This window comes from Cygnus olor, chromosome 28, assembly GCF_009769625.2.
Source record: "Cygnus olor isolate bCygOlo1 chromosome 28, bCygOlo1.pri.v2, whole genome shotgun sequence".
Lineage (NCBI taxonomy): Eukaryota > Metazoa > Chordata > Aves > Anseriformes > Anatidae > Cygnus > Cygnus olor.
Genome location: NC_049196.1, coordinates 2,878,236 through 2,898,613, shown reverse-complemented (window position 1 = coordinate 2,898,613; position 20,378 = coordinate 2,878,236). Strand labels below are relative to the sequence as shown.

General features: G+C 69.9%; 5 protein-coding genes across 11 annotated transcripts; 2 read left to right on the top strand and 3 right to left on the bottom strand.

Annotated features, from left to right (window-relative positions):
* Positions 1-524: 524 nt before the first annotated feature.
* On the bottom strand, positions 525-7,736 carry TRIM46 (tripartite motif containing 46). 3 transcript variants are annotated; one of them, XM_040539292.1, is made up of 11 exons: positions 7,655-7,736; positions 6,438-6,474; positions 5,355-5,610; positions 4,894-5,237; positions 4,621-4,764; positions 4,352-4,447; positions 3,967-4,220; positions 3,736-3,857; positions 2,314-2,613; positions 1,906-2,203; positions 525-1,801 (listed from the first exon to the last, which is right to left on the bottom strand). In XM_040539292.1, the coding sequence occupies exons 2-11, from the start codon at positions 6,459-6,461 to the stop codon at positions 1,426-1,428; spliced, it is 2,214 nt and encodes a 737-aa protein (XP_040395226.1). In that variant the 5' UTR covers positions 6,462-6,474; positions 7,655-7,736; the 3' UTR covers positions 525-1,425. The 3 variants fall into 3 exon arrangements, with proteins under 3 accessions (XP_040395226.1, XP_040395228.1, XP_040395229.1); XM_040539294.1 differs by having other exon boundaries at positions 6,438-6,468; positions 7,655-7,732; XM_040539295.1 differs by lacking the exon at positions 7,655-7,736 and having other exon boundaries at positions 6,438-6,515.
* Positions 6,351-8,759, top strand: KRTCAP2 (keratinocyte associated protein 2). Of its 3 annotated transcripts, none has more exons than XM_040539313.1 (5): positions 6,351-6,468; positions 7,655-7,809; positions 7,884-7,947; positions 8,235-8,301; positions 8,553-8,759. In XM_040539313.1, exons 1-5 carry the CDS (start codon positions 6,366-6,368, stop codon positions 8,671-8,673), a joined length of 510 nt encoding a protein of 169 aa, XP_040395247.1. In that variant the 5' UTR covers positions 6,351-6,365; the 3' UTR covers positions 8,674-8,759. The 3 variants fall into 3 exon arrangements, with proteins under 3 accessions (XP_040395247.1, XP_040395246.1, XP_040395248.1); XM_040539312.1 differs by having other exon boundaries at positions 6,351-6,474; XM_040539314.1 differs by lacking the exon at positions 6,351-6,468 and adding an exon at positions 7,098-7,171.
* Positions 8,760-9,432: 673 nt separating this feature from the next.
* Positions 9,433-10,017, top strand: DPM3 (dolichyl-phosphate mannosyltransferase subunit 3, regulatory). Its single transcript, XM_040539322.1, has 2 exons — positions 9,433-9,588; positions 9,707-10,017. The coding sequence occupies exon 2, from the start codon at positions 9,713-9,715 to the stop codon at positions 9,989-9,991; it is 279 nt and encodes a 92-aa protein (XP_040395256.1). The 5' UTR covers positions 9,433-9,588; positions 9,707-9,712; the 3' UTR covers positions 9,992-10,017.
* Positions 10,018-12,609: 2,592 nt separating this feature from the next.
* SLC50A1 (solute carrier family 50 member 1) lies at positions 12,610-15,225 on the bottom strand. Of its 3 annotated transcripts, none has more exons than XM_040539315.1 (6): positions 15,111-15,225; positions 14,095-14,190; positions 13,846-13,969; positions 13,606-13,767; positions 13,405-13,524; positions 12,610-13,116 (listed from the first exon to the last, which is right to left on the bottom strand). In XM_040539315.1, exons 1-6 carry the CDS (start codon positions 15,176-15,178, stop codon positions 13,015-13,017), a joined length of 672 nt encoding a protein of 223 aa, XP_040395249.1. In that variant the 5' UTR covers positions 15,179-15,225; the 3' UTR covers positions 12,610-13,014. The 3 variants fall into 3 exon arrangements, with proteins under 3 accessions (XP_040395249.1, XP_040395250.1, XP_040395251.1); XM_040539316.1 differs by having other exon boundaries at positions 14,113-14,190; XM_040539317.1 differs by having other exon boundaries at positions 14,095-14,242; positions 15,111-15,198.
* Positions 15,226-15,931: 706 nt separating this feature from the next.
* Positions 15,932-19,435, bottom strand: EFNA1 (ephrin A1). Its single transcript, XM_040539319.1, has 5 exons — positions 19,280-19,435; positions 17,378-17,673; positions 17,221-17,286; positions 16,885-16,935; positions 15,932-16,768 (listed from the first exon to the last, which is right to left on the bottom strand). Exons 1-5 carry the CDS (start codon positions 19,396-19,398, stop codon positions 16,653-16,655), a joined length of 648 nt encoding a protein of 215 aa, XP_040395253.1. The 5' UTR covers positions 19,399-19,435; the 3' UTR covers positions 15,932-16,652.
* Positions 19,436-20,378: the final 943 nt, after the last annotated feature.

Below are 20,378 nucleotides of genomic sequence, written 5' to 3'. Positions count from 1 at the left end.
GAGCCGGCCCCGAGGAGGGGGCCCAGCCCCACAGGCAGCTCCTCCGCCTGCCCTCATGGTCCCGGGGGGGTTCCTGCCTCTGCTGCTCACCCCGAGAGGATGCCAGAGAGCCCAGGAGGTTGTGCCAGCGCTCCCAGGACCCCGATGTTTCCCTCTCATCATACCCCACTAACGCTAAACCCACTACCAGGATTTGTCCCTCGTAGGGCCAGCAGGAGATGGCCGCTGCTCCCAGGTGGGACGGGAGCGAGACCCCAGGGAGGCTGAGCAGGGAGAGGGGGGCAGCAGCGGCCACGTGGCCGGGCACAGCCCGAGCGGGTATCGGACACGTCAGCGCCGCCCAGGCCGGCCCTGGGCAGGATTGGCCTCTGCTGGCCACAGCCCGAAGGACAGCTCTGCCCCACGGCCTCCACACCACGGGGCCCTGCCCCACGGGGAGCGGCCAGCAGAGCACGGGTGGGTGCTGCTGCTCTGTCCTCAACCCCCCGGGGGGCTGCGGCTGCCCTCGGGCGGCTCTGGAGAAGTCTGGCACTGCAGTTTATTGTAGGAAACCATGAAAAGACAGCAATTGTAACAGAACCCATGAGAAACTACAGCAGCTCGGACGGCTCCCAGCGTGGGACCGCAGCCCCAAGGCCCCTGCAGCGGGGGGCAGCGCCCCATGGCTCCTGGCCACGTCGGATCCCAACCCCGCAAGCCCCGGCTGGCAGGGGCTGTTTGGCACTGAGCGGTGTAACGGGGGCACTGAGCGGGTCCCGGGGGTGGGTGCCGCGCTGGGCTGGCCCCACGCAGCGGGGACGGAGCAGAGAACCCGGCAGTGCTCCGCAGCCCCTCAGGAGGGTGGGGGACACCGAGGTCCCACAGCCCCACAGGACCCAGCGGCGGCTGTGCCTGGCCGCGATGCTGCAGCCGGGTGAGCCGCGTCAAAAATGAGCCATTTTTACAAAAAAGTCTTCGTACCTTGTTCCAGCCCAGCCTCCCCCCTCCCTCTCTCCCCCAGCCCGTCTGCCTCCCCCGCCCCAGCCACTGCCCAGCCGCTCCCCCCACCGTCACCCCAACCAGCTCCTGCCTCCCCCCTCCCCGTGCAGCCCTGCATCCCCCTGGCGTCCCCCTCCCTGCTCCACCTCTAGGGCTGACCCTCTGCCAGGACCTGCTGCCATCCTCTGCCTGCAGCCCCAGGTCTGCGCCACAGAGCCGAGCTGGTGAAAGGGGCAGGTGGATGGGGAAGGGAGGGGACGGCGGAGCTGTCCCCGTCCCCCCCCAGTCCCACGAAACAAACACCTGGCCTGCTCCAAGCCCCGGGCAGGGCTGGGGCTGCCCCTGCTGAGCTGCGCTCCCTGCATGGTCGCGTCCCCTCCAGGCCCTGAAGCTCGCTTGACAAGAAGGGGTCACACCAGATGTGCGTGCAGAGAGCGCGCGCGCAGCTCAGTCCAGCTTGGCGAAGCCCCCGATGGTCACTTTGCGCTCCTGCTTGTTGGCCACCAGCTCCTGGAGATGCAGGGCACCCCCTCCAATGAAGCAGAAGGCGGGGCAGACAGGCCCCGAGCAGTCCACGCCACACTCCCAGAGCTCACGGAAGGACACGGCGTCGTAGAAGCTCACCTTGCCCTGCTCGTAGTCCAGGCAGATGCCGATGCGCGGTGGCAAGGGCACGGTGCAGCCGTTGGGGTCACGAGAAGTGAGTGCCGAGCCATGCGAGAGCAAGATCTTGCCCATGCCGATGGTGAGGAAGGCGTAGGGTGGGGGCGCGTCCACCGTCGTGTCCTCTGCCCCGCTGTCGTGGCCGCTGTCAGGGTCGTACCTGCGGCAGGGGGACAGGTGAGGCCCGGCGCAGAGGTTCTACAGAGGCTGCCTCACCACCTCCCGCAGACCCACAAAGCCCCCCTGCGCCCCCACCCTGCTCACCTGGGGCTCACCACGTCCTGAGGCACCTGGAACCACTCCTGCAGTTTGCTCTCCAGCCCCACGCCCACCTTGACCAGGTAGGAGCTGGGATCCACGCAGCAGGCCCAGTAGCTCTTGCCCTGCGTGACGGCCACGTCGCCGATGACCAGGTCGATGGAGAGGTGGCAGCTGGTCATCAGCCGCTCCGCCGCGAAGAGCATGGGGATGCCGGGGACGCTGCGCACGGCGCGCTGGTCCTTGCTGATAGCCAGCCGGTCCCGGTTGAAGCCCCAGCGGTTGTCCAGGAAGAAGTTGAGGACTGCGGGGAGGAGGAGAGCAGAGGAGGTGAGAAGGGGACGGTGAAAAGCCCGAGGGACGGGCGGGCTGGGGGAGACTGCTCCCCATCGGAGCCCGTGGGCGTCCCCTCACCTGGGGCGGGCGGCGTGTGCAGGTAGATGTCCTCGCTGTACTCCCCGAAGCCCGCCTTGTTGCAGCCCTTCACCCGGAGCACGTAGACGCTGTCGGTGTCCAGGTACTCGACGAGGGCGCTGGTGCCGCGCACCTCCTCCTGCCGCTGCCACAGCTTGAGCCCTTTGGCCTTGGTGTCCGTCTTGCGGTACTCCACGGTGTAGTGCCAGGCGGGGGGCGAGTGCTGCGGCAGCCGCCAGCACAGGAAGATCTGGTCGTAGGCGTAGGTGCGCTGCGTGTCGATGACGGGGGCCTCGGGCACTGCGGGGAGAGGCACGGGGGGGGGGGGCAGGCATCAGGCAGCATCCCCCCCCCGCGGGCAGGGAGGCGGCCAGACGCAGGGAGGGGGCATTCCGGACGGACGGACGCACAACCAGCAGGAGTCTAGGGGGATCTGGCTGCAGAGACTGTGTGTAGGCACCAGAGGGGGGAGAGAGTTGGGGAGACAGAGGAGCTGGCTGCTGTGAGGCTCCAGGGACCAGAGAGGCTGAGTGCAAGTCGGGGGGAGGGAGGGAGAGAGAGAGAAAGAAAGAAAGAGAGAGAGAGAGAGGATGGAGACAGCAGGAGAGGAGGAGGAGAAAGAGATGGGAATGGCAGAGTGGTGCGAAGATGCCAGCGGAACTGGAGCAGGGAAGCAGGGGTGGAAAGGAGACAGAAATGGGGTGAGGAGGGGATGCAGAGACAGAAATGGGGTGAGGAGAGGATGCAGAGACAGAAATGGGGTGAGGAGGGGATGGGGATGGCAGGAGGAGCTGCAGCAGATGGAGGGAGGGGGCAGAGAAGGGTGGCGAGCGCGGGCAGAGCCACCACCTGCCACCACCAGCGGGCAGGACGGGGATGGTCGATGGCGGCGGAGTGGGAATGGGGCAGGAGTGGGGATGGAGGGATGGGACAGAGAGAGCAGGGGTGGCTCTGGGGCAGGGGAGTGACTTGCCTCAGTTACTTCGGTGACGATCAGCAGCGGCCGCAGCCTATAAACAAAGAGAGGTAGAAGCAGGTCTGAAAAGTGTTGCCAGCCGGTCCGGCAGGGCCCGGGCGGCACCTGCCCTGGGGGGGAAGCGCCTGCCCTGCACCTGGGGCAGCCTCCACTCCGTACTCACCCTCCTGCTGCCCTTACCTCACACCACAGCCCTGCCTTTCCTGCCCCCTTGCCTGCAGCCCTGGCACAGGGCAGGGCACGGAGCACTTTGGGGGCTGCTGGGGCCATTCCTGACAGGGAGGGGGGCCGGCAGATCCACGAGCGCCCGCCTGAGCGCATCCCTCTGTGGCCGGAGCCGAGATCTGGCTCCAAGGGAGGAGACGGGCGGGCACGGAGCTGCTCTGCCCGCGGGGGCTGCGCCTCCACACGGGCCGCAGCCGGTGCCAGGGTCCTGCTGCGGTTACCTTTGATGAAGGCCAGGTCTGTGAGCAGCTTCAGCTCCCTGCTGACATCCAGCTGGAAGTGGCTGAAGGAGGCCGTGGCTGCGGGCCGGAAGCTCTGCAGCGAGTCGGTGGCCCTGAGGATCCTGCAGCACAGGAGGGCGGGGACGTCAGGGTGGCACACGAGGGCTGCCTTGGGCACCAGCCAGCCCCGACACCGCGGGGATACCCACATGGGTCCCCGCAGCCCGGTACCTGTTGTGCAGCTGCTTGGCAGCCTGGACAAAGCAGGGGTGGTCGGTCTCCTTCAGCACCTCCTGGGCGTAGCCCACCATGCCCGAGTTCTCCAGCATGGCCTGGTGCTCTTGGATCTGGTAGTGCAGGCTGGCCAGCCGCTCCTGCTGGCACTCCTCGATGGCCTGCAGCAGGGACGCCCGCTTCTCCTCCAGCATGGCGCACAGCCCCTGGATCAGCTGGGACACCTCCTCCTTGGCCTGCGAGCCGTTCACCTGCCAGGCACGGCGCTGTCAGCGTGCTGTACGGCCCCCTACCCGCGCCACAGACAGCACGGGACAAAGAGGGACCAGCCAGGCGGTGCCAATCCCCACCTAGGGACTGCTCGGGGACCTCGCGCCCTTACCTCCGTGTGCTTCACCGTCTCCTCCAGCTCGGCAATCTGGGTCTGCACCATGTCCTGGCTGCTCAAGATGTAGGCAAGGCTCTTTGTCAGCTTCTCCTGCAAGGAAGGAGGTTAGCCACCGCTGGCCTCGTGCGCCCCCGACCTACAAACAGAGCCCTCACCCCATCTGTGCTGCGAGCTGAGCTCGCACCCCTGGTTCCTCCCTGCCTCCCCGTGGGCGTCCTGACCCCGACCCGAGCGCGCAGCCCCGCGCCCGCAGCAGCCCTTACCCTGAGAGCCTGGTAGGCGCTGAGCACCGGCGTGATCTTGTGGCTGGTGTGAGTGCGTCGCACGCGGCAGAGCTGGCACACCAGCCGCTGGCAGGTCTTGCAGTAGTGAGTCACCTCCTCCTTGTGCTCTGGGCACATCAGACCCTGCACGGACACGAGGAAGCTCAGCAGAGTTTTAGGACCCCCCCCCCTCAAGGGTCTCTCCCCAGCTCGTCCGCTGTGGCACCCGGGGAACCCCAAGTAGGAAAGATCCCCTGACGGAGGAGGCCGTACCTTTGGGCGGAAGGTGAGCGTGGGCGGCGTGGGCTCATGCTGAGCCTTCTGGGTGCCCCAGGGGTGGTAGAGCTTGAAGCACTCGTTGCAGAAGCTGGACTTGCACTCCGTGCAGCCCTTGGTGGCCTCCAGCTGCGGGGGCTTGCAGAACTGGCACATGATGGCGGCGCTGATGTTGATGGTCTGGCGGTAGCGCTCCACCACGCGCTCCAGGGTCAGGTTGCGGAAGAGGCTGCCGAGGCCCCGCTCGCCCAGGTCGATGTCCCGCTGGCAGGCCGGGCAGGGGAAGCTGATGGTCTGGGGGTGCACGGTGCCCCGCTTCCGCCCCGGGTAGGTGCCGAACCCTGCAGGAGGCCGGGGAGGCGTCACACGCAGCCCAGCACCCTGCGGCTCCTCCTCGGGGCCAGCAGAGCCCCTCTACCCCCGACCGGCGCCGTCCCCGCCCCCCCCGGCCGTCCCACCTGACTTCAGGAGCCGGTCCAGGCGGTCGGGTTTGGGGACCCCCCTGCGGCCCAGGCGCGGGCTGCGGGTGGCCGGGGTGGCGGCGGGCGAGGAGGGCTCGGAGGTGGGGTCGCAGCAGAGGTAGCCGTGCTGCAGCAGCACCTCGCTGGCGCAGACGTGGCAGACGTTGTGCATGCAGGGCAGGGCCAGCGGCTGCTTGTACATCTCCTTGCACACCGGGCACACCAGCTCCCGCTCCATGTTCTTCATGCTGGTCTGAGGAGAGAGGGGGAGAGCGTCACCGGGCGCAGCCGGGACGGGGACCGGGGCGGGATGGAGACTGGGGCCTGGATTAGGACTGGGAATAGGGCCAAGATAGGGGCCGGCACTGAGACCAGGATCAGCGCCAGGATCAGAACCAGAATAGGGACCGGCACCAAGACCAGGATCAGGGCCAGGATAGGGACCAGCATCGAGACCAGGATCAGGACCAGGATCAAGGACCAGGATCAGGGTCTGGCATCAAGGCCAAAATCAGGGCCAGGACCAGAAGCAGGAGCAGGATCAGGGCCAGGATAGGGACGGGCATCGAGACCAGGACCAGAGCCAGGATAGGGACCAGGACCAGGACAGGGACCAGCGTCAGGGCCAGGATAGGGACCAGGACCTGCATGCAGGCTGAGGCCAGCACCGGGATCAGGTCCCGAGCAGGACCAGCCCCAGCCCCAGGACCCCCCCCCACGGCGCACGGGCAGCACCGGGCACTCCCCGCCCCGGTCCCCGCGGGGGGCGCTGGGCTCTCGGCGTCCTGGGAGGCCTCGGGGGGCGCTCCCCGGTGCCCGGTGCGCCCCGCCCGGGGCTCGGTGAGGGCCGATCCGGCCCCCCCGGGCCCGGCGGGGAACGGGCCGAGGCAGCGAGGCCTCTCCGCGGCCTGCCGGGCCCTCAAGGGCACCCCGGCCGCTCCCCCCCCCCCCCGCCCCACCGCGGCCATCGCCGCCGCCCCGGCCCCGCCACCGCCCCGCCGCGTTGCCATGGCGACGCCGGTCCCGGGAGAGCCCGGCCCGGCCCCGCTCGCTCCCCGCTCGCTCCCCGCCGCCGCTCACGCTGATGCGGACGAGGGCGTCCATGATGGAGGTGAAGGTCTGCAGGTCCTCGCCCTCGGCCATGGCTCCGCGCCCGGGGCCGGTCCCGGCGGCAGCAGCGGCCGCCCGGTTCTGGTGCAGGGAGCGGCGGAACCGGGGGGAGGGCGGGGGGGGGGCGGCGGCGCGCATGCTCCGAGGGACCCGCCCCGGAGAGGGGGGGGCGGCGGGGGGCGGCGGCACCGGGCCGGTACCGGGACGCCCCCTCCGCTCCCCGGGGCGGCCCGCGGCGGCTCCCCGCGGACGGCAGCGCGGCGCCGGGCCCGGGGCCCGCTGCGGAGCCGGGAAGGGGCCGAACGGAGCCGGCGGAGGGTTGGGGGGGGGGGGGGAGGGGAGGGGAGGGGAGGGGGGGCGGGCTGCTGGGGGGGGGGGCGGCCGCGCCCCCGCCCGGTGCCCCGGGGCCTCCCCGCGCCCCGCTCCCCGCCGCCGGGGGGCGCGCGGACCGGCGGGGCCTGCAGCGCCGCGCCCGGCCGCTAGGGGGCGCCCGAGCCGCGGCCGAGCCCCGCGCGGGGGCGCGCATGAGCCGCGCGTGCCCGCGGCTGCCGCCGTGTCCCGTTGTGGTGGGGGGGGAGGGGGGGTTGGGGGCGCGCAGTGCGCGTGCGCGGCTCCGGGGCGCGCCTGCGTAGTGCGGGGGGAGCGGCGGCGGCGGGGCCGGGAGGGGAAAGGGCCGGGGGGGGCGACGCCGCGGGGCACCATGGGTAACGGGACCGGGGGGGCGGGGGGGGGCTCGGGGGGGGGGGCTGCGGGGGGCGATCGGGGCCCTGAAGGGGGGTTCAGGGACCGGGACCGGGGCCTGAGGGGGCGGGGGGGACTCGGGGGGACGGCTGCAGCCCCGGGGGGGGCTGCGGGGACCGGGACCGGGGCCTCAGGGAGCGGGGGAGGCCTCGGGGGGGGCGATCAGGGCCTTGGGGGGGCTGCAGGGGGCGATCGGGGCCTGGGGGGGGGGGGGCTGTAGGCACCGGGGCTTCAGGGGGCGAGGGGGGCCTGGGGGGGGCTGCAGGGACCGGGACCGGGGCCTGAGTGGGTGGGGAGGGGCCTCGGGGGCGGGCTGCAGAGGGCGATCGGGGCCGGGGGGGTCGGGGGGCAATCAGGGCCTTGGGGGGGCTTCAGGGGGCTTTCAGGGCCTTGAGGGGGCTTTGGGGGTCGGCCCCCCGCCCTGCTGAGCCGGGGCCGTGCCGCAGCCGTAGGCACGGGCACGTCGCTGGCGCTCTCGTCGCTGCTGTCGCTGCTGCTGTTCGCCGGGATGCAGATGTACAGCCGGCAGCTGGCCTCCACCGAGTGGCTCACCATCCAGGGCGGGCTGCTGGGCGCCGCGCTCTTCGTCTGCTCCCTCACCGTATCCTTTGGGGCCTCACGGGGAGCGGGGCTGGGGAGGTGGTTCCCGGTTCTGTACCTTAACCCCCTGCGCAGGCCTTCAACAACCTCGAGAACCTGGTGTTTGGCAAAGGCTTCCAGGCCAAGATATTCCCCGAGAGTAAGTGCCACCGGCGGGGAGGGGAAGGTGCCGTCGGCTGCGGGCGCTGGGCGTGCTGCCCCACGTTGGGTTTGCAAAGGGCGCGCAGCGCGGCTCTTCCCGGCGGGTGCTCTGCTTCCCTGGGCACGTCGGCATGCCAACCACCAGCTAGGGGAAGAGCCCATCCTGCTGTTTCCCTCTGTGCTTTGCGTGGGTTTGTCTCACCGCGTTGCTGAGGTTCTCAGGAGGGGCTGTGCAGCTGATGGAACGGTGTGGCTGCATCTCTCCTCTCCTGTTTTTCCCTGCAGTCCTCACCTGCCTCTTGCTGGCTCTTTTTGCCTCCGGCCTCATCCACAGAGTCTGCGTGACCACCTGGTAAGACCAGAGCCTGCCCCGGAGGGTGGGGAAGCAGCTTGTCACGCTCCGGGGTGGCTGCCAGGGGCCCTGGTGGCTCGTGCTCCCTGTTGGCGGGGCCAAGGCTGGCCGGGAGCACCTGGGGTGACCAGTGCTAGGCACTGCAGCGCAGTGGGAGCGCGGGGGTGCTGTCAGTTTGGCCTTGGCGTATTCCTTCCTGCCTGCAGCACAAGGGCTGCAGCTGAGTAGCCTCTTCTCTTCTTTACCTGCAGCCTCATCTTTTCCATGGTCGGCCTCTACTACATCAACAAGATCTCCTCCACGCTCTACCAGTCCGCAGCACCCGCAGCTGTTCCCACCAAAGCCCTTGGCAAAGGCAGGAAGAGGAATTGATGTCCCGGGGCCCCTTCCCGGGGCAGTTCCCTCTCCTCCAGCCTGGACTCGGACTCTGAGCCAGGCAATAAAGCAGTTTCTTTGTAGCCTCAGGGTTGGTTCCTCCTCAGCACCCAGGGGTCCCCTCTGCTGGCCCTCAGCCCGGCTTTCTCGAGCTGCTGTGTGCTCGCGTGTGGTGCTGATCCTGCTCAACCCTCCGGCTGTGGCAGCCTGCGGTGGATTTCGCACCTCACAGATGCTCGGAGCCCTCTGCTCCGGGAACAGCAGCTCTGACGTGCCGAAAGAGGGGCGCCAGCAGCCCCGGCTGCGATTAACTGAGCTCCCGGGAGCCGCGGGGACCCCGCACCCCCTGCAGCGGCGGGGGGCAGGGCAGGGCGGGCCGATCCCGGCCTCCTCCCGCTGCCTCCGGAGCTCGGACGTTTCCAGCACCGCCGCGCTCCGTGTCCGCAGCGCTCTCAGCAGCCCCCGGGGCCACCTCCTGCCCTCGCTGCCAGCTGCTGCGCCGCCAAACCCCCGAGCTGGGGGGGCGGGGGGGGGCGCCCACGCAGACACCCGGCCCTCGGGGCCGTGGCCGCCCGCTGCTCCCGGTGCCCCCGGGGCTCGGCGCCCGGCCAGACCCGTGGGAGGCCCAGGCCCGTGGGAGGGCCGGGCCGGGCCCGCTCCCACGCCGCCCCCGCGCCCCCCGTCGCGGCCGGACGCGGAGGAAGCCAGGTGCTTCCTGCGGCGGGGCCCGGCCCCGGCCCCGGCCCCGGCGGCCAAAGCGCGGCGCTTCCTGAGCCAGGACCGGGGCCGGGCCCCGCCGCCAGGGGGCCCCGTCCCGGACTACAACTCCCAGCGTGCCCCGCGCCGCCCGCCGCGCCGCAGTGACGTCACCTAGCGACGGGGAGAGCAGCGCCGGGCCTGGGAGCGCTGCAGGTGGGGGGGGGGGGGCGGCCTGGGGGGGACCGGGGCAGGCCCCGGGGGCACCGGGAGGGGCCGGGGCCGGCCCCGGGGGCTCGGCGCCGCCCTCACGGCGCTGTCCGTCTCTCCGCAGGCCGCCATGACCAAGCTGGCGCAGTGGCTGTGCGGCCTCGCCCTGCTGGGCTCGGCCTGGGCCGCCCTGGCGCTGTCTCCGCCGGGCCTGCGGCTCCCGGCGCCGTACCGCCAGGCCCTGCTGCCGCTGCCCGCCTACCTGCTGGTGGCCTTCGGCTGCTACGCGCTGGCCACCGTGGGCTACCGCCTGGCCACCTTCAACGACTGCGAGGAAGCGGCCGCCGAGCTCCGGGAGCACATCAGCGCAGCGCGGGAGGACCTGCGGCGGCGGGGGCTGCGCTTCTGAGCACAATAAAGACGACAAAGTGTGCCTACCGGGCCGTGCCGTGCTGTGCCGGGCCGTGCTGTGCTGTGCCAGGCCGTGCCGGGCCGTGCTGGGCTGTGCCAGGCCGTGCCGGGCCGTGCTGGGCTGTACCGGGCCATACTGGGTCATACTGGGCTGTGCCATGCTGCCAGGAGGGGAAAGGGGGGCTCCGGCCTGGGCTGTGCCGCCCTGGTTGCGGGCAGGGGGTGGCCGAGTCCCCCCGGTGCTGCTCAGGGGGCAGCTGCCCGCCCTGCCCTGTGCAGCCGGGCTCCAGCTGTCTTCGTGCGGGCTCCAAGCAGAGCAGGGCGTCCCCTCGGCCCCCTCTCGGCACCCACACCCCTCCGCAGGTGCTGCAGGGAGCCTGCGCTGTCCCACCCAGCCTCCGAGCATCCCCGAGCTTGGCCGCACAGGCAGGGATGCGAGGTAGGGAGGGCAGGATCGGGCCCTGCCTCAGCAGCCCGCGGCGCTGGGTAGCACTGCGGGCAGAGCGGGCTCCCGGCAGCCCTTCAGATGTGGTTTGCGCCGTCAGGTGGGAGCTGGAAAAAAGAGTCGGCCCGGCCCTGCTGGCCTGCTTCCCGGGGGAGGAGGAGGGAGCGTGGCTGGGTGGAGCGGGTGGCGCAGCCTTTAAAATGCAGAGTGCCCAGAGCCTGTGGTCTCCCCCAGCCTGCTGGGGCGGCGCAGCCCACGCCGGGGGGCTGCTCCCCGATCCCGGCGGAGCGCTGACTGCGGCTGCTGCTGCCGCTCTGCCCCACGCCTCCACAGGAAAAATGGGACGCAGGTGCTCCGGAGCCGCGTGTGGGGCTCCTGCAGCAGGGACGTCCCTGCCACACCGGGGGGGAGCCCTGGGTGGCCTCGGTCCGGGGGTGCCTCCTGTCTGGGGGTGCGCGAGAGCCGCGCTGCCGGCCCGGCTGGCGGAGCCGCGCTGCTGGCGGTGACGCATGCTGGGGCCTGCCTTGCTGGCAGCCTCCCCGGCTTCTTCGCATACCAGCCGAAGGACTTTCTTGTTTTTTTTAATTATCGGCTGCGCATCCTTCTGCAAAAAGGAGCAGTTGGTATCATGAGGGAGGACTCGGGCTAATTAGCAGGAGCGACTAATTAGCTGTTTCCTGAGCAACAGTGGCAGCTTGGAGCGGGGTGGGCGGCTCCCGCAGTCCCGTGCCCATGTGCGGCCGTTTTGGGGGGTGGCAGCCCCTCGGCTTCAGCGCAGCCTTTACGGGGCTGGGACCGCGGTGGTGGCGTGGCACGAGGCCGGGAGCCCTCGGCGGGCTCCCTGCAGCCCTGCAGGCTGGCAGGTAGCAGCACGGCCCCGGCTTCTCCCTGCACGGGCACGTGCCCGCTGCGGGCGTTCGCGTAGCCGGTGGCTGCTCTTGCTCACCTCCAGCCTCACGAGCGGGGCTGCATCACGGCCGCTCGCGGCACACGCCAGCCGGAGTGACCGGTTGGCAGCTGGGTTTTTGCTCGCTTGCGTCACCGGGAAAAGCTGCCCTGTCCCCCCATGTTCCTCCTGGGCCGGGAGCTGAAGCCCCAGTGCCAGGGCAGCCAGAGCAGATCGGTGGCTCCAACCTGGTGGGAAAAGCATCTGTGGGGCCCTGGGGAGCGCAGCCCCATGGGGAAGTCCCGAGGGCAGAAACACCTGCGCTCGCAGCTGGAAAAGCCAAGGGGAGCCCAGCGAAGGAGCTTCCTCGAGGGCTCGGACCCCGCAGGCCACGGCAGCAGGATGCAGCACGCCCCGCAGTGCCGCAGCACAGCTGGAGTTCATCTTTCCCTCTCCCGTCCCTGCCCTGTTGCTGGCGTGGCAGGGCCGCCGCCGCCGTATTGGTTTTTCCCAGGACACGGCGCAAGGTGTGAGCGAGCGTCTGAGTGCACAAGCGCGGCCAAATTCCTCGTCAACACTTCCTTAATCCGGCCTGCGTCAGCCGGGCTGCGGCCGTGCCCACGCCGAGGGCCTCCCGGGAGCTGGCACGGACGGGGCTCCTCGCTGCGCGGGGCCGCCGCCACCCCGGGCCCCTGGTTTTGTACGGCTCCAGCATCTGTTGTGTAACTTGGTCACCCGCACTCGCTCCTGTCCATCTGCTGATGCGCTTGCCTGATAACTTCATTCCAGATCATTGTTAATTCATTAATTGAGCTTGGGTCGATGCCAATGGCTGCCTTGATTTGATGCGCACACTCGAGCATCGTGGTTTTAGCGAGGATTTTAATTGATTTTAAGTTTGCTGGCATAATGGGCGATAGCAAGCCCTGTGTCGATGCTACGGAAGGGACTTTTCTTTCCACGTCGTGACCGGTGTCCCCATGCTGCTGCCTGAGGAGGTCAGAGAAGCACCCTCAGGCAGCGCTGCCTTCCTCCGTGCCCCGCTCCCTGCCCCTACCACCAAGTGCTGCTGCCCCCTCCCCAGGCTGAGGTTGGAGCCCCCTGCGGGGGGCTTGCTGCACCCCACGGGCAAGCGGGTGCTGGTGGATGAGGAACTGCAGGGCTCAGAGGGTGCCAGGATTAGCCCCCAGCATCCCGAGGCCAAAGCGCTGCAGGGACAGGAGCCGTGCCGGCCTCCGCAGCCAGCAGAGCCCAAAGCGGGAGGGGACGACAAGCAGGCGCTGGGAAGAGTCTGCGATTTATTAAAAGGCACTTCGATTCGTACAAAATTGGGCTGCCCCGGCGCTGGGGCAGGGCCTGGAAGAACATCGCGGGGACGGGGGCAGGGGCTGCCCGCCACCCCGAAGGCATCGCTGCGAACAAACCAACCACCACCGCAGGAAAAACGGCTCGAGGGACAACGGAGAGGAGCTGCCAGAGGGCAAACCACGGTGGCGAGGGCCGGAGGCGCCCCCCCAGGGCCCCAGTCCTGCTGGGAGCCCTCGGCCAATGGGGACACCCTGGTGTCACCCAGCAGGAGCTGGCCACGCTGCGGCAGCAGGAGCAGAATGGCGAGCTGGGGGGGCCTTCCTTGGTCACCAAGTGTCTGAGACCGGCCTGGCTCCGGGGCTCCGGCATCGGCAGGACCCCCTCAGGCGTGCAGGGGTCTGTAGGGCTTGTCCCGGCCCGGGGCGTAGCGCCAGAACAGCCAGAGCCGCACGACGCTGGTGACGATGCCCGGCACGTTGGGGACCTGCGGAGGACACGGGGCCGGGCGGCGTTACCCAGCTCGCGGTGCTGCTGCCCTCCCCTGTGCCATCAGCCCCGCTTCGCCCCGGGAGATTTATTGGCCTTATCCCATCTAATTAATTAAAATCAATACTCATCTTGCCGAGCCTAGTCACGGGCTCTGCTGTGTGACACACACGCGACGCCGGACGGGGTCTGGCCCGGTGCCAAGCGCCCCGCTGAAAGGGGCTGGAGGTTTGGCGGGGGGGAGGAACCCACAGCAGCCCCCGGCCTCCTGCTGCCCCCAACCCACCGTGATGTACAGGTCGGAGAGCTGCAGCCCGTACAGCGTCCAGCTGCTGGAGGCCAGGAAGGTGGTGACGGTCAGGGGGAAGGACAAGCAGCGCGTCGACCTGCTCCGGATCACCTTGGCCTGCGGGGAGCGAGGGGCTGGCCCGGTGCCACGCAGACCCCCAACACACACCCACCCCCAGTCCCACCGAGCTTTACGCACCAGGTCGGCCAGCGGCGAGACGTACATGGCGATGGTGAAGGTGCTGCAGAAGAGCCCCAGGTAGCTCTGCTGTGTGTGCTCGTCGGGGGTCAGGCAGGTGAAGCAGCCATAGCCCACGGCCAGCAGGGCCAGGAGCCCCAGGACCTTCAGCAGCACCTCGCGCTGCGGCACACAGCGCGGGGCCGTCAGCGTGGGGGTCTGCTGTGCGCCCCCCCAGGACCCAGCCGGGCCGGCACCCACCTTTGTGGTGCTGTAGTAGAAGTACACCAGGATGTAGAGGCTTTGCAGAGCCGCCCCGATGCTGTTGACGACGATCAGCGTCCGGTCCTGCTTCAGGCACCCGTAACCCAGCCAGCCCAGGTTGCTGCAGGGCGAGCGGCACAGGCGCTGCTTGCTGCTGTAGCCTGGGGGCTTCTGCCTACACCCACCCCCAAAATTCAACCCCCCGGCCCCAAAAGGATGTGCCCGCCCACCCCCCACCCCACACCCAGCTTGACCCCTGTGTACTTGGCATCAGTGGTGAGGAAGGGCAGGAGCTGGATGTTCTCCACGCTCTTGGCGGTGATCATCCAGCGCAGGTCAGACCTAGGGCCAGGGGGGGAGAGGCCTCCTGGGTGCCCAGCGCCACGGGGGGGCCCTACAGTGTTGGGGGGGGGGGCTACAATCTTAGCCCCCCTGAAATACCGCCAGCCCCTCCTCAGCAGCTGTGACCTTCTCTGCCTCTGCTCCCACACCCCAGTGCCCCCCCCGCACCCTCAGAGCCCCCACCTTCCCCTGCACGCCTGGCCTTCAGCCTGGACCCCCAGCCCCCCGATCCAGCCTCAATGCCTCCCACACTGCACCCACGTTGCCTCCCATTGCTCCCCCCATTGCACCCCCCACTGAATCCCCCCATTGCACCCCCAGCCTCCTATCGCACCCCCCCATTCCACTCCCCCCAGCCTCCCATTGCTCCCCCCCATTGCAACCCCCCAGCCTCCCACTGCACCCCCCCTTGCACACCCCCAGCTTCCCATTGCTCCCCCATTGAAACCCCCCATTGCACCCCCCATTGCACACCCCTATTGCACCCCCCCAGCCTCCCATTGCACCCCCAATTGCACCCCCCCAGCTTCCCATTGCACCCCCATATTGCACCCCTCATTGCACACCCCCCAGCCTCCCATTCCCCCCACAGCCTCCCACTGCACTCCCCCATTGCACCCCCCATCCTCCCATTGCACCCCCATTGCACCCCCAGCCTCCCATTGCACCCCTAATTGCACCCCCCCAGCTTCCCATTGCACCCCCCCATTGCACCCCCCCAGCCTCCCACTGCACTCCCCCATTGCACCCCCATCGCCCCCCCCAATCCCCCCCAACCGCCCCCCCCCACCCCCCCCGCACCCCCCATTCCGCCCCCAGCACCCTCCCCCGGCACCCCGAGCCCCTCCCTTCCCCCCTCGCTCCCCGCCCCCGCCGCCTCCCGGTGCCGGGGCTCCCGGCGGCGGCGCGGGGCCGCTCACAGGCCGCTGCAGAACATGCCCACGGTGAAGAGGAGGCAGGCGGCGGCCAGCACCGGCAGCGGCTCCATGCTCGCCGCGGGCACCGGGAGCCGGAGGGGGGGGGGGGCGGCGCTGCCCGCGGCGGGGCGGGGCGGGGCGGGGGGAACGCGGGGCGCACTACCGGGGAGGGACCGGCACCGGGACTGCGGGCAGCGCCCTGGGGTGCTGCGTGCGCGGGACCCGCAGCCCTGTGACACCCCCCCCCCCCCCCGGGTCTCCCAGGTTTGGGGTCACGGCCCTGTGACCCCCTCCCAAAGCACCCCGGGGTGCTGCGTGCATGGGACCCACGGCTCAGCGACCCCGCCCCCAGCGTCTCCCAGGATTGGGGTCACAGCCCTGTGACTCCCCCAGCACCCCACATCCCCCCTTCCTGGGGTCCCAGGATCCCCCTTTCCTAGAATCCCTACCCCACCGGGCCCCCTTTTCCCCAGGGTCCCCCAGTTTCTGGGGCCCAGCTCTTCCCATAACCACCCTCTGTTATTGTGTTCCCCCCTCCCCCCCCCAGCAGCTCAGGGGGCTCCAGCTGACCGCATCTGCGCCCCAAAACCCACAGCTCCAGCCCCCCCCCCCCCCCGGCTCACCCCAGTGATTGCTCCCCAGCCCCGGGAGGACTTTGCACCTCCACCTGAAACCAACCCCTGGCACTACTCCATGTGACACCTCCCCCTCCAGAGCCTTGTGCAAACACCAATTAATTAATTAACCCCCCGGTAGCCATTCCCCCACCCAGGTGCAGCCCCCAGTGCAGGGGACAGGCCCTTTCCTCCCCCCATACTCAGGCATGGTCTCAGTTATTTATTCAAGACAATCGTATAAAAATTCCAGTGTTAGAAAGCTGTACAAAGCTGTACAAATGGAGAGGCAGGCAAAACGGCCTCTGTGCTGGCCCAGGCAGGGAGCGCGTGCCCCTCCGGCACCAGGCAGAGGGAGCTTCCACAGCCCCCCCCCACCCAAGAGGGGGGACACTGGGGAGGGGGGGCCCAGCGCCATGCAGTCGCTGTCCCCTGTGACTCCACTCCGCCGACTGCCTGGCATCTCGAGCACGTCCAGGCTCCTGAAGCCAGCCCCAGGGCACCGCCGCAGCTGGGCCAGCACCGTGTCCCTTCCCGCGGGACACTTCACAGTCAGAGCGTCCCCCCCCCCCCACCAGAGACGTCCACCGGGGAGCTCCGTGCTGCTGGGGCAGGGGGGCCAGCCCCCAGCCCGTCCAGTCCGGGGCTCAACCTCCAGCTGCCAAAAGCGCCCTTCCTGCGAGGGCGAGGTGGCATCCCAAGGGCTTTGGCTGCTCCAATTCAGACCCCAAGGGCTTTGGCTGCTCCAATTCAGGCCCGCTGGCCCTGTAATACTGACAAATCCTTTGCTTTGCCCAGATGTCTGCAGGGAAGCCCACCACAGGTGTGCGTGCAGGACCACGGGGGTCTCCAAGCAGGCGGGGGCCACCCCACAGGGCTCCATCCCCGGTGGCACGGCGCAGTGCGGTCCGTCCCGGCGCAGCGACCCCGCTTACAGCCCCTGTGGCACCAGGAGGGGCACCAGGAGGCTGATGAAGGTGAAGGGGCTGCTGGCCCGCATCGCCGAGTTCTGCCCCACGCTCCTCAGGACATGCGCGGCTGCGTCGTCTGCGGGGCGAAAGGAGCTGTGAGCGGCCCCCATGCCCCACACCCTGCTCCTGAGCCAGCCCTGGGGAGCTCCCCGCCAGCCCTGCAGCCGCTCGGATGCGTCCTCCGACACCTACCTGCCTGGATCCTCCCCTTCTGCGTCGAGGCGGGGGCAGGCGGCGCCTGAGCTGCAAAGCAAACACAAAGACACGCCGGTGAGGGGCTGCTCCAGTGCCCTGAACCCCCAACCAAGGTGCCCCCCCCCAGCCAAGGAGCCCGGTCTCCCCCGTGCCATCCCCACTCTGTCTGCTGGCACCGTCCCCGGCCCCACAGCGCCCGCAGCCAGGGCTGGCAGGGGGCCATGGCCCCGCCGTGACTCAGCGCAGGAAAGGCAGAGCCTTCGGAGGACCCAAGGCCTCAAGGGGGGAGGAGGGCAAGCAGCACAAGGCAGGGGAAAGCCCGCAGATACTCACTGCCTTTGCCAACCACCGTCACCTTCAGCTTCAGGCACGTCTCCCCGTGGTGGTGAATCGGCTTGGCTGCGGGCAGGAGGCGGAGGTTAGAGGGGGGAAAAACCCAGAGGGACCCCAGCCCCACGGGGGTTGGAACACAGCGCCCCCAGGCACTCACAGATGTAGTAGTAGCTGTGCCCCTCCTTGAACTCCTTGCCCAGCGTGAAGGGTGTGAAGCGCTGGAACTTCTCCGAGAACTTCTCGGGGCCGTGCAAGGCGCTGGGCTTGTCGCACTCCCAGCGGATCTGCTCCTTGGAGCGGGCCTTGCAGGCCTGGTACTCCTCGAGGTCCACCAGGTAGAGGGTGTAGCGCTCCATGGCGTGCGGGGCCACGCTGCCCTCCTCGTAGTGTGGGCAGATGATGTCCAGGTAGTCGTTGAGGCGCACCTCCACCGTGTAGTCGCTCCAAAGGAACCTGGGGCAGGGGGGTGGCGGGGGTCAGCACGTGTGGAGGGGGGATTTGGGGCACGGAGGTAGCATGCCCCACAGCTCTCCAAAACCCTCAGAGCCCAACGCAGGGCAACCTGAGAGCTGCTCAGCGCCACACAAAGCCCCGCGGTGCTTTTTGGGAGTGCTTTTTGTTGTTTTTTTTTTTGGTGGTGCTGGGGAAAAGCCCTCCCCCCCTGGGGCCAGCCCCACTGCAGGAGGGAGGGGACCGGCTGGGACGAGCTCCCCGGCTGTCCCCAAAGCTCCGGGGAGCCATTAGGTGTGAGCAGCTCTTGCCGGGGGGGGTGGGGGGGGCAGCCCACCCGGCTCCAGCATGTTGCTCCCCACACCTCGCCCGCCAGCGCGGCTCTCCCGGGAGGCTGCACGGCACCGGGGCCGCTGTGGGGGGGATGAAGGGGGCCGCAGGCAGCCTGCGAGGGGCCACGGAGGGGTCTCCTCACCTCGCTGGCTGTGGCAGCCTGGGGAAGGCATGGCCTCCCGAGTGGGGCCGACTCCAGCTTCCCAAACCCCTGTGGGACCCCACCTGGGTCTGCTGCCCTGCATGGAGCTGGGGGGGGCACAACCCCGGGTGGAGGGGAGGGGGGGTGACCCTATAACATGTAGGGGCACAGAGCTGGGGGGGGCACAAACTGGGGGTTTGGGCAACCCCTATAACATGTGGAGGCACAGGGCTGGGGGATGGGCAACCCCTATAACTTGTAGGGGTACAGGGCTGGGGGCACATCCTGGGGGTGTGGGTAACCCCTATAACATGTGGGGGCACACAGCTGGGAGGCACATCCTGGGGGTTTGGGTAACCCCTATAGCACATGGGGGCACACAGCTGGGGAGCACACCCACAGCGTGTAAGGGAGCACCCCTACAACCAAGGGGGGGGGGCACGGCCTAGAGAAGTGGGGCACCCCTACAACACACAGGGGCACTTAGCTAAAGGGAACCCCACAACCTCGGGTGGGCACCCCACAAACCCGGCCCTACCTGGGGACCGAGCCCCGGGGCGGACACGGGGACTGCCCAGGGCCCCTGCCGCCACCCCACCCCCTCCACCTCCAGGGGGGGGCACCGCCGGCCGCGCACATCCTGCCCGTGCCGCGGGACCCGGGGCCAGCCCCGTGTTTGTCAACACGGCTTCCCTGAGCCCCGGCGCCTCCGCTGGCGCCGCGCCACCCCCCCGGGGAAGGAAGAGGCCCCGCTCCGCTCGGCCCTGGGAACGGAAAGGCCCCCCCCGCCCCGTGACCCCCCCCCCCCCCCCCTTCCCGGTTCTCCGGGCCCGCACCTGGCCCCGCGGACTTCACCCCGCCGCTGCCGCCCCGGCCCCTCCCGGCCCCGGGGGCGCCCCCGGTGCCGGGTCGGGAGAACGGGGGGGAGCCAAGGGGGGGGGAGAAGGGGAGAGCAAAAGGGGGGCAGCGTGCAGCCCCCCCCGGCCGCCCCGAACAAAGCCCGCAGCCCCGGGGAACGCGGCCCCGCTCACGGCCCCGCCGCCGCCGTCCGCGCCCTCGGGGGCCCGCCCGGTCCGCGCTGCCCCCACCCCCTCCCGGGTTGGGGGGCGTCGGGGGGGGCTCCCCGGGACTCACTTGGGGTTGGAGCTGTTCCAGAAGACGGTGTGGCGCTCGGCCGCCGCCGCCGCCGCCCAGCACAGCCCCAGCAGGGGCACCCACAGGGGCACCCCCAGGGCCACCCGCAGCCGCTCCATGCGCTCCGCCGGTGCGCTCCGCCGGGCTGCGCGCCCCGCCCGCTCCCGGTCCTTAAATGCGGCCCCGCCGCTGCCCCGCCCGCCCCCGCCGGCCCCGCCTCGCCTCACCGGGCCGCGGGGCCGAGACACAACAACAACACGGCGGGGGCGGCGCGGGGACGGGCAGCGGGCCCCACGCGGGGACGGTGCCACGCGGGGACACCTCCCCCCCCCCCGCCCCGTCCCCACGCGGGGACAGCCCCGGGACGAGGTGGGGAGGGGGTGGGAGGCCTGAACTCCCCCCCCGGCTGTGCTGGGGGGTCGGGGGGGCAGCATGAAGGAGGCACGGATGCGGCACGGAGGTCACCGGGGTCAGGTGCTGCCACCTGCCGCGGTGGCACCGTGTGGCGGTGGCATCCGTGGAGGCCGGGGTCCCGTGCGCACACACGTGTGTTTGTGCCGGGGGGGACCTGGGTTGTGCCGGGGGGCTTGGGCACGGAGCTGCCACTGTCGTCCCCCCCCCACTGAGGACATGGCAGAGGGGACACGGGCAGCAGGCTGCTGGCACGCAGGGCCTTGCTGTTGTCCTCCCGGCCCTTGCCATAGAAAAAAAAAAACTTTATCTGAGATGTTTGGGGACATCAGAAACACCTGGATAGGTGGGGGCTGGGGGCTGAGAGCGGCTGCTGATAAGGTGTGGGGGTAGGGAGAGGGACAGGGAACAGCAAGCGCAGCTCTCCTCACCCTCCTCATCCTCCTCCTCCTCCTCGTCCTCCTGCTGCCCTTACCAGCTGCCTCTGCTCCCCAGGGCTTTGCCAGACAAACACAGCAGGCGGCCCCCACCCCGCTCACGTTCGCTCTCTGTCGGTTCGATATTGTGAAATTTCCACCTCCGAGCCCCCGCCGCAGGAGCAGGGGGGGCACGGGCTCCCTGCCGGCTGCCTGGCCTCTGCTCGCTCCGTGCTTCCGTCCGCCCCCGACACTGATCCGTTCTTGTTAAG

What these genes read in the sequence shown, in the direction of transcription:
- KRTCAP2 (XM_040539312.1), top strand. Translation starts at nt 6,366, where the DNA reads ATGGCGACGCCGGTCCCGGGAGAGCCCGGCCCGGCCCCGCTCGCTCCC. An exon ending in TCTTCGTCTGCTCCCTCACC is followed by an intron (nt 7,810 to 7,883) that starts GTATCCTTTGGG and finishes CCCCCTGCGCAG; the next exon opens with GCCTTCAACAACCTCGAGAA. An exon ending in AGAGTCTGCGTGACCACCTG is followed by an intron (nt 8,302 to 8,552) that starts GTAAGACCAGAG and finishes CTTTACCTGCAG; the next exon opens with CCTCATCTTTTCCATGGTCG.
- TRIM46 (XM_040539295.1), bottom strand. Translation starts at nt 6,500, where the DNA reads ATGGCCGAGGGCGAGGACCTGCAGACCTTCACCTCCATCATGGACGCC. An exon ending in AGACGGTGAAGCACACGGAG is followed by an intron (nt 4,221 to 4,351) that starts GTAAGGGCGCGA and finishes CGTGCCTGGCAG; the next exon opens with GTGAACGGCTCGCAGGCCAA. An exon ending in GCCAAGCAGCTGCACAACAG is followed by an intron (nt 3,858 to 3,966) that starts GTACCGGGCTGC and finishes CCTGTGCTGCAG; the next exon opens with GATCCTCAGGGCCACCGACT.
- DPM3 (XM_040539322.1), top strand. Translation starts at nt 9,713, where the DNA reads ATGACCAAGCTGGCGCAGTGGCTGTGCGGCCTCGCCCTGCTGGGCTCG.
- SLC50A1 (XM_040539315.1), bottom strand. Translation starts at nt 15,178, where the DNA reads ATGGAGCCGCTGCCGGTGCTGGCCGCCGCCTGCCTCCTCTTCACCGTG. An exon ending in AAGTACACAGGGGTCAAGCT is followed by an intron (nt 13,970 to 14,094) that starts GGGTGTGGGGTG and finishes CTCGCCCTGCAG; the next exon opens with CAACCTGGGCTGGCTGGGTT. An exon ending in TCTCCGACCTGTACATCACG is followed by an intron (nt 13,117 to 13,404) that starts GTGGGTTGGGGG and finishes TGTCCTCCGCAG; the next exon opens with GTCCCCAACGTGCCGGGCAT.
- EFNA1 (XM_040539319.1), bottom strand. Translation starts at nt 19,398, where the DNA reads ATGGAGCGGCTGCGGGTGGCCCTGGGGGTGCCCCTGTGGGTGCCCCTG. An exon ending in GACGGTGGTTGGCAAAGGCA is followed by an intron (nt 16,936 to 17,220) that starts GTGAGTATCTGC and finishes TTTGCTTTGCAG; the next exon opens with CTCAGGCGCCGCCTGCCCCC. An exon ending in GAAGGGGAGGATCCAGGCAG is followed by an intron (nt 16,769 to 16,884) that starts GTAGGTGTCGGA and finishes TTCGCCCCGCAG; the next exon opens with ACGACGCAGCCGCGCATGTC.